The following is a 12504-nucleotide window of genomic DNA, read 5'->3' as shown; positions in this document are numbered from 1 at the left end:
TTCAAAACAAAAATATTAAGACACATTCAAAACCAACTGTAAAACTGGCATTCGTACATACATTGGGAATATTTGGGAAAAATTTGCAACCATGCTTCTCATCTATTGAAATAGTTTTAAACAACTCACTTGAAACTGGATTATTCTCTCCTGGGAAAGGCACAAATACATTCTCTCAGTGTCTTTAAGGTAAAATGCACATTTATGGAGCTGCGATACTGGATCATCTGCATCCAATAACGCTGTTTGTTTATCTACTTTTCGAATTATCTGTGAATGAAAGTTATACATATATATTCAGGACAATTTCTGTACTTCATTACAGTTGAGATTACATATGTACTGTTAGTAAAGGAAGTGAAAGGTTTGGTGTTGGGTTCCCCCCCCCCCCCCCCCCAATTTCCATGTCTCCTGCTTAAAAACCAACATTAGATTCATAAATCTCAATGCTTTTGAAACAAGAACACAACATTGAAGTGACAGTACTACAGCTTCAATGTGCTGCATGCCTGTCTGTCTTAGCCCTTTTGCTATAAAAGTGGGGAAGAAACTTGAAGCTTCATTAAAATCTACTTTTGTTCCATCCCTTGGTACAAAAGAGCAGCAGGTGAAGTATGAATACACTTCTACAGAAGCTTCCACCACTGACAGCATCAACAACATTCTGTGGCAGACTGGTTGCTAAATGAGGAGAGTTAAAAATAAGGAGGTATTGAGATGTCCTTAAGTACAGTCTTGCAAATAAAACAATCATAGTGTATCTTAACAACAGTTTTCATGAAATTTCATTAATTACCTAAAGACAACTGCAAAGAAAGTTGTTCCTTACGTCTGGAAGTTCAGTGAAAAACTATCTGCTGACTTAATTCAGAGATGCTACACTAATTTATTTTTTTAAATTAAAGAAGTTAATCCCTTACAGAAAGTGGAAAGCTGTAGTTTGGAATTCTACCTCAACTTCTAGAAAAAAGTTTAATACTTCATTTTATGCAACATCAGCAGAAGCAGCAGCCAAAGTGTTTGAAGATTTCTAAGCCGACAACCAGAAAGCCAACCATGTCCTCTGGGATTTCTAACGATAATAAATGGCATTATTAGCAATATCAGTTTCAAGGTTAACTTGTTTTTTCAAAGTTCTTTGCATTAACCTATGTCTGCAAGTTACCTTTTAATTGTATCACCTTCAATCAATCTTATAAGGCAGCATGACAAATGTCCCCAATAGCAAACAAAACAGGAATGTTTAGCCTAATTTGTTTGAATTTATTTCTACCTACAAATAAAGTTTCAGGAATCTCCCTTCGGCAGTGAGAAAATATTAACATGAAGCCCACAAAGTGAGATCCTCTTACTGAAGTTCACGTATGCTGAACCAGATCAGTAGTAACCAGGTCTGGATTTTCCTGTCAATGTGATTTAAAAATAAATTTTTAAAAAAGATCTATTTAAATGATGATTTCACACCACTTACTCTAAACAGGCTATCTTATTTTTTAGTTAAGTTTCATATTGGAGAGTACTTCTCAATACAGTCCTAGTAAAGTATCTCTGGGAAGGGGAACAAAAACCTGCCTGCAGGGAATGTTGGTTTTGCATTGGTGTATTCTAATAATTGTTTCTAGTTAAAAGTAGAATTAGTAAAGCCTTGTATGAAATTCATAATGGGCTGACAAACCACAATTTCACAAAAGGTCTCATATGAAGCATTCACTGTTTATTAACAGTCACATAAAATTCCACTTAGGCTGGCATTAAGTGCATAAAACAGGACAAGAAAAATATAATTATACTTTATTTATAAAAACCATTACTGTGTATCCAGCAATAAAATAATTTTCTTGGTTCACAAGCCTTAATTGGTTATAATCAATTTTGTGTCTGTGACAAAAGGCTGAAATTGTGTCTTTCTAAAAAAGTTATTCCAATGTTCCATATGTAAAACAGACCGTATTAATAAATGTCCAAAATGCTTCTGCAAGCTGGTATTGGTGTAATTATGTATCCTTAGAAGTATACAGATTGCTTTTAGATTCAAATCAGTAGAGCATTTTTAAAGTTGTGCTAAACTCAACAAGTGGAATAGTTCTACCGGCTGCAGAGACTTCACTCATCTATTAGGTATCAGTATTTGAAGTATTTTGCTACACTAGAACCTACATTACTGTTTTTAAAAGAGACCTGTTCTTAAGGACAGCTTGCAGATTAACCATTGGCAGTTCTGAATTCTGAAAAATTCTCTACACCTAATTTGCAATCTGTTCTTTGCTTACAGAATTAATCTGAAGATATAAAAATACACTTTTATTAACATGAATGCCATTTTCCATATAAACATATTACCAAAACAAAACATACAAAGTAAAAAATTGTAAACAATGCAAATCCAACTATGCAATTACACTAAGATGTCATCTACAAATTAATTACAGCACTGGAGAAATTAAACTGTACCAGTCTTGGGAGTGCCATGCCAGTAACCGAGCACACAAGTTTGACAGTCTGCCCATAATGAATGTAGCCATCTCTCACTGTGAATTCTTCTCCTTCCGATTCATCATCATCCACTACATGAAAAAGGAATCGTCACATTATTTCTTTTAATCAGTCTTCCTTGATAGGAGGAACATATAACATCACACTATTACAGAAAATACACACTCAATACAAAACAAATCTGCATACGGGTAATTACTATGGAGGAAAAAATGCAGGACTTTTTTTGTGGGGATGGAGGGAAGTAAGTGAAAAAATATATTGCTTCATTTTTACTTACAGAGGTGAATGTAAAATGCTCCCCACTGTTGTGAGCTGGCATGGAAATTACCACCTTCTACGTGCAAATATCTCGTGCTAACTGTTTGGGATCGAAGTCTATTAAATAGTGCCACTTTTGTCCCTGATGCAATACATACTGCAAGGAACACATACAGACTTGAGATTATACAATTACTTCATTATTGCATAAAAAAAGTAACAAAAAGTCACAAAAACATTAAAATAAACTGACGAATAGTGGAAATCAAGAAATAATTCTCAACTATTGGTTAATTTTGAAAATATTTGTATTTGTGACAGACCAAAAATAATCACAAAATTACAAACAGGATAACATACACAGTGGCTGCTCTCCAAGGGCATGCTAGTTCACAGAATTTTGCTACTTAGCCATATGAGCCAGTGCTTGCTGCTGAAAACTCCCTCTGTTCATAGTTCTCCAACAATTGACTGAGCAGAAGCCTTAGCTTGCCCTTGTGCAATACTTAAGGTAACTTTCAGTGATCATTTGAAGTATATTTGAAGTATCAAGAAAAATTGTTCTTACAAATCACAATCAATTGAAAGGAAGACAGACTAACTATGTAAAATTGTAACCATGCAATCTGAAATTTTCTCAGATCCAAACTTACTTATTCAAAAGACAGAAATGCTAAGCTTGCTCCCCTAAAAAAACCCAATCAGCAACTAGCATTTTGCCATCAAAACAGGCATGTTTCTTCTACTTGGTTCATATTCACTGTCCATCAACACTATCTGTCTGAATACAAAGTCAACAGTGCATACTCTGAACCCACAGGTGTGAACTGCACAGCAACAGATTGCCTTTAGTCATGTGGCAAGCTAGCCGCCCCGAGATCCACATTCCATAGGTGAATGGGTTCCAGCCCAACACAGATGGAAGAGCCTTTTAAAGCACTAGTGAAGAGAGAAAAACAAAACAAACAACAAAAAAAAAGGGTATCTCTTGAGGTGCTCCAGTGGTATGCAGGCAAAAACACTCTGGAGGAAAAGCAAAAATTCTCCCAATTATACATTAGCACCAGAGATCTTTAAGTTGAAAAACATGGTAAGCAAATAAATCTGGGTGGAATATCACCATACAGATTTCTTAACTAATTGCTTAAAAGGAACTATGCAAAACATACTAAAAGTAAAACCAACATGAAAACGGCATGAGACGGTAAGAAGGTGGCTGTGATGTGACAAAGTGCAGTTTGGATAACACTACGCAACTTATTTGTCACAATCTGAAAGCTATCTCTTTGATACAGATCAAAACATCCTAAGCACCTGATCATGGCAGCTTAGGAGATCCAACAGCTTAGAAAGCTGAGGTAGAGAATTCTTTACACATATGCCCACAAAGATTCGCTCCTTAAAGTTTTTTTGCAGACCTTTTATATTTACTAAATAACTAACAGTGCATAAAATTCAACACTTATGCTGATGTATACAGTTCTGAAATAAATTAGAAAAAACAGAAATTGAAGATTTCATTGTATTTACTTTGTAGCTACACCACAGAATACACAAGAAAATTAGTAGGAAACAAAATAAATTGCTACATAAAGAAAAGAATTGTAAAATACTTACAGTCTGCATTTTTCAGCGACTGTTTCTTTTTAGAAGGTTTGGAGATTACTTTGATCCGTTTACTGAGGAACACACCGATGTCATCACTATTGCCATAAAACATTTTAACCGATAACATGAAGTGCTTTCTCTTGTCTGAGTCTGATATGTATAATGTTTTGGCAGTGCAATAATTCTGCAGGTGAAAAAATACAGTTGTTTCTTCTTTGAAGCCAACCCAGTTCAAGAAATGCCATGTATTTAATTATGAACAAAACATGAAAACTGATGCAACAGTTTCTAAAACAGAGCAGAAACTGCCTTTTCCATCTCTTCCGTATGTGTATTTCTATGTCTCCGGTTTAGCTTTGTGAAGTTTGGCACCTGGCTTCAGTACTTTAGTGTCTTTCTAAAGACCTTTACCAGGACTGGAAAACAGATGATTAGAGACTACAGATGTGTCAAAGCCATCTCTGAGTGGTTAAGAGTACTACCAAAAATTGTATCTGATTAGAGCTATACAGGCACTACACTGGGCATGCACAGGAGTCTGCCTGTGCAGAAAACGTGCAGAGCCAAACTTTTCTCAAAAGGATGGGAGAAAGTAACCAGAAAGTTACTTTTGGCCAATTGTTTATACCAGGTTACAATAGGAGCCTAAAAAAAAAAAAAAGTATCTCAAACTTTTATTATTCTTTTCCTATTCAGCAACATACGAAGCATTTCTAAGTAGACTATGCTGGAAAAACTAGGTAGCTATAAAACAGTGCTTATTAAAACAACCAGCCAAAATGAGCGCTCACACACTGCCAGTTCTATTCCAACTGTTTAAGTCATGACAAATATCTTTTAAAAAGTCTTGTAAAAAATAATCTACTAAATTTATTAAGATGCTATTTTAATAGTATTTTTATGCAAAGGGACTTAAAGACCACTTCTAGCAGTAGATGTTATTCAGATACTTCCTTGATAAGATTATCCACTCCTGCAAGCCAGGGAGAGGGATATGGAGTTTAGGCCAGAAACTGTACTTCAGTTTGATGCCTACCGAATAAGGTAAGAAGATTACTGACTCTGCATCAACAAGCTACAAAGTAAACATTAGTATCCTGCTATGATCCCATGAACCAAATCCACCTACTGGATCATCCCATTTATTTTTGAGGGTTTTTTTTAAACCACTTATGTAGTATCTGCTACAGTGTAACAGAAGTTATCAAAAATTAGCAAGGGTATTCCTTGAAATATGCACCACATAGCTATAATATCCTTTGTAGTAATTTGAGTGGCTTATTACAACTCTTCTACCTTTCCTTCCAAGTTCAGCTGCTGCATTTCTTGGTCGCTGTTTCCTATTCCAATGAAGGCGCAAGGTTGTGACTCTTGCTCAGTGCAACCATCCCGTTCCATTTGCTCTTTTTTTTTCTTCCATCCACTGCCCATAAGGTACACACATGGAGGAGGGCAAAAGAACCTGAAAATGAAAAACATATTATGAGATTACACACAGCTTTCAAGAAAATTCTTCAGACAAACTGCTGTGTATCCAAAGCTTTCTCAGCCCATTCACACTTTGCATTCCAGTATATACATGCACGCCCAACATTTGCCTTGATTTTCTAAAATGCAAATCAGAAAGAGAAAAGGCAAGGAAAATCAGCATTAGATGCACTGTCACTGAGCATCTTTCCAGTTCAATATATGATAGGTAACGGTTTGCATCTCTACAAAACAAAACCTCTTTCTACCCTTACAAAGAGATTCTCGAAGAAAGTAAAAAGGCTTTGAAAGTGACAGTGTTTTCCTTTTGTAGCTGCTTAACATGATGCTCTGATCAGTTCACACAGAGCAGTTCCACAAATTAATTTAATGGACAACTGCTGACCACAATTCCTATACATTTATTGTTTCATCATTAGTAAGGAGGAAGTCTACTCTGTCCAAGCATAAATCTCTTTTCAGTTTTTAAATAGAATAGATGAGTTTACATCTTCATCAGTAACTGCAAAAGATATGATCTAGTCTTTAGCATCACTGACTGAAGTCAGTCTAGAAGCTACTTACAGCAATACATTCAAAATTAAAGGCAGCATTATAATGCAATGTATCGATCCTGAAGTTTCTGCAAATTGCTAAAAATGCAAATACTAATCACTTTTGGTTTTTGTTTAGCTGACACCTGCAGTGGTTTTATCATTACTTAGCTAAGATCAAAGTTTAAAAAGCAGAATGAGTACATCTAGCTGTGAGGTAGTCATGAAGGGAGAAAGTAACTGAAAAAGTTTTTAATTATTCTATTTATTTCAAATTGGAGAGCAGTGCTTAACTTGGCACTTCTGAAATCCAAATATGACAACTACCTCATACAGGTCTGTAGGTAAGATTTGATTTATTTTTTTTTCCTTTTTTTTTTTTTTTAAAGATTTTGCTTGGGACAACTGAATTAATGGATTACTTCTATTAAATACCATATAAACCTCGATTAGTGGAAGTCAGATTTAGTATGAAAATCAGGTCTAACACTTTATCTCACCTTTTCAGCAAAAGTACCTTTATTTACGATATAAAAATGCTTTTCTAAGTAACAGAATTCTTAACAGATGAAATTAATTCCCGAGTTAATAATCACATAATAATAAATTGTAAGTATTAAGAAACCATGCAAACAAATGCAAAGATTTTAATAATTTCATTTAATGCACACAAGTAATGTCTATTCTTTGTTAGAGAAACAAAGAAATTTTATGTTTTACTGTAATTCAAAACATCTTGGTGGTTATGATAATGAGCAAAAATTACATTCTGCAGGCAAAAAAATATAACCAAACTTTCTTTCTTGCCAGTAAATCCACAGTGAAAATTCTTCACTTCATTTCACTCTTTTTAAAACACAACAAAACTGATGATATACCAATATGCATATAGCTTAAATATCTGTGAATGTCTTTCAAAAGTGTTGGGCTCGGGTTTGAAAAAAGCCTGCCTACAAAAGAATTTGTAGAAAGCAGCTCGCCATGTGACATCAAAAGAGCTATGGGCATGTCTGAGAAGCTCATTAAATTTGTGAAACTGCTTCTACAGATTGCTTTTTGAACTTCCAAACAAATGTAAACAAATGCTAGACTTTATTATGATAATCCATTTCAGCAAAGACATACAGCAATCATTTGCCCCTTTTATTGCCTTCACACTATACTGAAGCATAGAAATTTTGATATATATTTATGGAATTATGAATTAAGAGAAAGCTACTTGTAGAAGCAAACATTTTAACAACTCACATTCTCATGTGGTTATTGCATCAGTTTTAACTACTTCTATTTTATTCTTTGGAGTAATTATGGGTCATATGAAGGCTCTGGATATTTTTTTTCTTCCAATTGAAAATGCAGAACACAGAGAACCAAGGCAATGGGCAGAAACTTGCCAATTTGCAAAGCAGATGTTTCCTGATGGAACTGTCAATTTGAGAAACTACATAATATACTACCTAAAATATAAAATTTAACACTTTCACAGTAGCAGCACAGGAGAACACTTGCACCAGCTCAGTCACCAATCATAAAGCTGAAATTTATAGTTATCTGAATTAGAATGGGTTACTGTAGCTTTATTGCTATAAGAACAGAAGTTCTGAAATTTGAAAATTACCATGAATAAAAAGAGTAAGCAGTAATAAATGTCACCAAATGGTGCACATGCTATATTCCCTTTTTGCTTTTGCTTCTTATCTTCTGCTACCTGATCTCTCTCTTCCACCTTCCATCACAAAGATGATGAATGATGCAGTAGGGGTATATTTAAGAACACCAGGGGTTTCTGTTACGTGCCAATTAAATCCTCCCCTTCCTACTACAAATTCTTGATCTCAAAACCAGCAATGAACTTCCTGCTTTTCAGCTGCATTTATTTCAAACAGCACTGGCGACGTGACCTAATTTCCTTCGAATGCTTCTCTACGCTAAAAGAAAAATGATCTTAAGAGGACTTATGTTTGTGAGAGAGACAGTACAATGACAATGGTCAAGATCATAAAATTTGTATTAAAGTACAAAGTGTATATTTACTTTCTACATGACCAATCTACTTTATGTGCCCTGTATCACCCCACATCTATATGTAAATACCATAAGTGTTATTAAAAAAAAATATCTATTCTGAGGCTCACCTATTGGTTGCTGCAACTTTCAGCATGTTTTAAGAAAACAGAAAACCAAAACAAAGCAAGAAATAACAACTTTAGCATTACACTGAGAAAATTTACACTGTAAGTAATTGTGATCACATAAAAAAATATATAGATATAGACAAATATATATACACATGTGGGCAGGAAGGAAGCAACAGAATAAAGTGTCACATTTTTATTAGACTGACAAGGGGACAAGTGAGGGCAACAATCATGCCTAAGTACACTTTAGGAGGCCTACTCTGCCATCCCAGACAGGAGAAACATGATGGTGGTCCTCTACGAACATACTTTTCAAATTGGGATTATGAACTAACTCCAAGGTTAGGAAATGCAATTCTTTTGGGAAGAAACTTCAAGTAACAGGTGCATTCATTCAAGAGTTGGCCTTTTGGGAACCAACTCAGATTGCCAGGAAAAGCACACCACCCTAGCTAGTCAGATTCTGAACTCTCAAACTCGAATGTCAATACAAGATCCTTTCAGTGTTCATGGATGTATCCCATTTATTTTCTTCTCAACAATTACAAGCTATTTCCAATAAGGAAATTATACACAGACACAAAATTAATATCAACCTTTATTAACGGAGCAATGCTTTGCAAACAAGAAACCAAACCCCCTGTATTCCATGTAGATATAACACCATAAAGCAAACATCACACATTTACCTTTCTTCCTCATGTATTCTTTTGTATTCCTCTTATCGGTTAGAACACAAGAAACAAATCTCAACCTTTTTTCATATCCTTTTTCATTTCAGATTTATTCTAAACTAAGTCCTTTGAATAGCTACGACCACTAGATGGCACTGAAGACCTACAAGAAACAAGTTTTAACCCACTGGTGAAAAGAAAACAAGCCACAACAATTAAAGTGCTCTTTTAAAATTAGACCACCGGGAAAAGCCTTGGAAAACTATGACTTATGGAATAAAGAATGACACTTTCGAAACAGAGACGATTTTAAGTTTCGTTAAAACAAAAAGAAAGAGTCTGGACATTCACAATCTGAATGCGTTTTCATATATGTCAGCCTCTTACTCACCCTTCAGACACAGACAAGTACAGACTCAGGGCTTTTTATGTCATATTTACAATCCCAGAAACTCATGTACAGAAGAGATTATTATATAGTGTGAGTAAACTATGAATATCCCCATATTTCCAATTTTCACAGAGGACTGGAGAAAGTGTCTTTGATACGTATAAAGTAACTGCTAGAAACAGGTTCTCTCATTAATAAAACATTTGTGATTAAAATAAGAATTTACATGTTTATGTGAGAGGCTGGCTTTCAGATAACTATAAAGAGGAAAGAGAAGAAGAAAATCACTTCCCCAAAATATGTAAAGTAATTAAGGTAATTTCCAGTATTACTGATGGGAAATAAGGCAGGGCAATGTTTGGTGGAACAAATGAAAATACTCTTCCTTTAACCTTTGATTTACAGGGCCTACCTCTCTTTAACCACAAAACTAAAGTAAGACTGAGTAGGAGGTAAAAATTCTTCTGAAATATTCATATGACCTATAGTAAAAAGAAAATTATGTTGGAGGGAATGGCAGCTGTGTCTGGTTCTTCTGAGCTTGTTCAGAATTTTCAGTACAAGAAGTAATGATGGAAAATCATGTAGGATGTCATTTCCTCACTGGATTTGTACCATATTCTCTTAATACCTCTTCTCTATGCAACGAGCAGACTGGCAATTCGTTGATGAATGAGCAGTAAAACAACACAGGACATTATTCTGTGAGGTAAACACCTAACAGCTTGATCTAAAAAACACATGAGATCTGTTAGGGATCAACTCTGTGAGCTCTTTCATTACTGGAAATATAACAATATAACAACCAGGAATGTCTTTCCTGGACAAAAACTGTTCCACACTTGTTAGAGCTGCATGGCGAGATGCAGATTCAGTGTTTTTCTACTTTCTGATATAAAGCACAGTGACTGAACCAGGGTAACATTTTGGGATACCAGGTCTCTGCAAATACTTTATGTATTTAACATACTTCTACAACATTTTGTTGTGTACTCCTAGTTTCTCATAAAAGGCTCTCTCCCATACTTCTTCCAAGAACTTGTGATCAGTGTAATTGAAATGATGGAAAGTTTTAAATAAAGTATAACACTGAAATTATGTTAGCCAGGAAAGGTCAGAAGATTGATCTCCAAAAAGTAAAGGGCATCCCCACAGTGCCTTCCTACAGGATAATTTCATGGGCCACTTAAGTAAGGAAAGACCATAGTATTAGCAACCTCATGTTAAGACTCCAGGCTCAGTAACTCAGCAGAGCAAACAGAAGCAAGCTGTTACCCATCTGTTACAACAGATCTGTTCCATCAGACTGACTGGAAACTGAACATTTTTCCACGGCAAAAAAGCCAAGCTGAGATTTGTCTAAGGATGCTCCCCTTTATTCCAAATTACTTGAAGGGAAGAACAAGATAATTAGTGGTTTCTGAGTCTTGACTGCAACAGCAAAGTGGAATAGGTTGATTCTTTGGCACCACCTGGAATATTGTTTTAAATCAGACAATCACCAAAGGAGACAACAAAATACCGTCAGTCAATTCAGGCCAATCAATACACAGAAAATACGGTACTTCAAGTAGAGAAGGTACCCTAAGTGAACTTGCCAAGAAGCAAGGGGAAGAATGAATATAAAATCAGCTCATGCCATTGCTGCCTAGTTCTGATGCACTCAATGCTTTTTTCAAACCACAGGCTTCTGTTCATAAAGATATGCTTTTTCAAATCATCCAAATCATCTCAGTGTTCCTCTTACAGAAGTCTTTGCCTTCAGGAGAATTTATAGGTGCCTACCAGCTGGTTTTCTTTATGTTCAGGGTGACATTAGCAGGGAAATTTTTCCTTTGTACCAGCTGGTCAAATTCAAGTCCTGTTAAGACAGGAGGTGAGCTTGTCAATTACCTACATTGTTCTGAGCATGAAACTACTCAGCAGTAGTCTTTCCTTCTTAGGAGCTCAAAGAACTACATCCACTAAGGAATTCAATGCAACAACAAACAAATGAAAAATCTTTAGGTGCCAAAGTGCTATGAAAGAAATAGTGGAGCCATGGGGTAAGCCCTGGAAAAGGCTATGCTCTCAATAAATAAGAGCGTTAACCAGAGTGCAGGCATAGTCAGTTTGGTCAAGGGAAGTATCTGAGCAGAAATTACGGGAGCTCCTTCACTAACAGACATAAAACAGGACACAGCTAGGCCATTCTCAGGCTAATCAGTAGTGCTAGCGTTTAAACTCCACAAATATCGATTGGCTCAGTCAGTGATGAACTATGTCTTGGAATCCAAAACACTTCAATCCTTTAAACCATTGAATGCTCACACTCACTGTTCAGAGTGTGAGACAAATTTCAGTGAATGGTAAATATAAAAAAAAGTATGTACAAGAAGCACAAGCCAAACACCCACACTCATCAGGCTTATACATCACCTGAGCTTTTTACCAGTCAAATGCCTTTGAAAGACGACAGCCATCCAACAGGAAACACCAGGCAAAAAGCCTTAAATTCAACTGAAGTCCATCCCTGTGCTTCTTACCCTCTGGCTTCTTTGTTAAACCAAAGGACATTAATGTTGGTAAGTGCAAGGCTAATAAGAAGAGTCCACTCAAAGGAAGAAGCCTCCTTTCACTACTGTTATTTACAGTCAAGTATCAAGAACACTCTCAAATGAACCCAGAATGTCTCCACCCATGCGGCAACAACCTGGAATTGTGTTTCTGTGAGGCCTATTTAAACCAGACCACACTACGTGAGATCTGCACCGTCTACAGTTGAGTTTTCACCAGGGTATTTCACCATCTACTAAGCTCATCAAAACACTGAAAGGTAGTTATTGTGCCAACCTTTTAATTATGCCATGCAAAGTTTATTAACGATAAATATTTTCCATGACCTCACAACAAAAAAGGTTTAAAGACCGGAACAAAAG

At 35.7% G+C, this 12504-nt stretch overlaps 1 protein-coding gene across 7 annotated transcripts in view; it reads right to left on the bottom strand.

Annotated features, from left to right (window-relative positions):
* Window positions 1-12504, bottom strand: part of RBPJ (recombination signal binding protein for immunoglobulin kappa J region) — a 152006-nt gene that overhangs the window by 8305 nt on the left and 131197 nt on the right. For 6 of the 7 annotated variants that reach the window (XM_056349308.1, XM_056349298.1, XM_056349260.1 and 3 more), the window contains 5 exons: window positions 5659-5824; window positions 4372-4546; window positions 2774-2911; window positions 2452-2564; window positions 130-270 (listed from right to left, as the gene is read on the bottom strand). In XM_056349308.1, the coding sequence (XP_056205283.1) occupies window positions 130-270; window positions 2452-2564; window positions 2774-2911; window positions 4372-4546; window positions 5659-5824 (733 nt within the window). The remainder of the gene's footprint in view (window positions 1-129; window positions 271-2451; window positions 2565-2773; window positions 2912-4371; window positions 4547-5658; window positions 5825-12504) is intronic. The other variant, XM_056349270.1, reaches the window with a different exon arrangement.

This window comes from Falco biarmicus, chromosome 1 (assembly GCF_023638135.1).
Source record: "Falco biarmicus isolate bFalBia1 chromosome 1, bFalBia1.pri, whole genome shotgun sequence".
NCBI lineage: Eukaryota > Metazoa > Chordata > Aves > Falconiformes > Falconidae > Falco > Falco biarmicus.
Note: the sequence above shows the minus strand (reverse complement) of the source record. Positions and strands in the feature narration are given on the sequence as shown.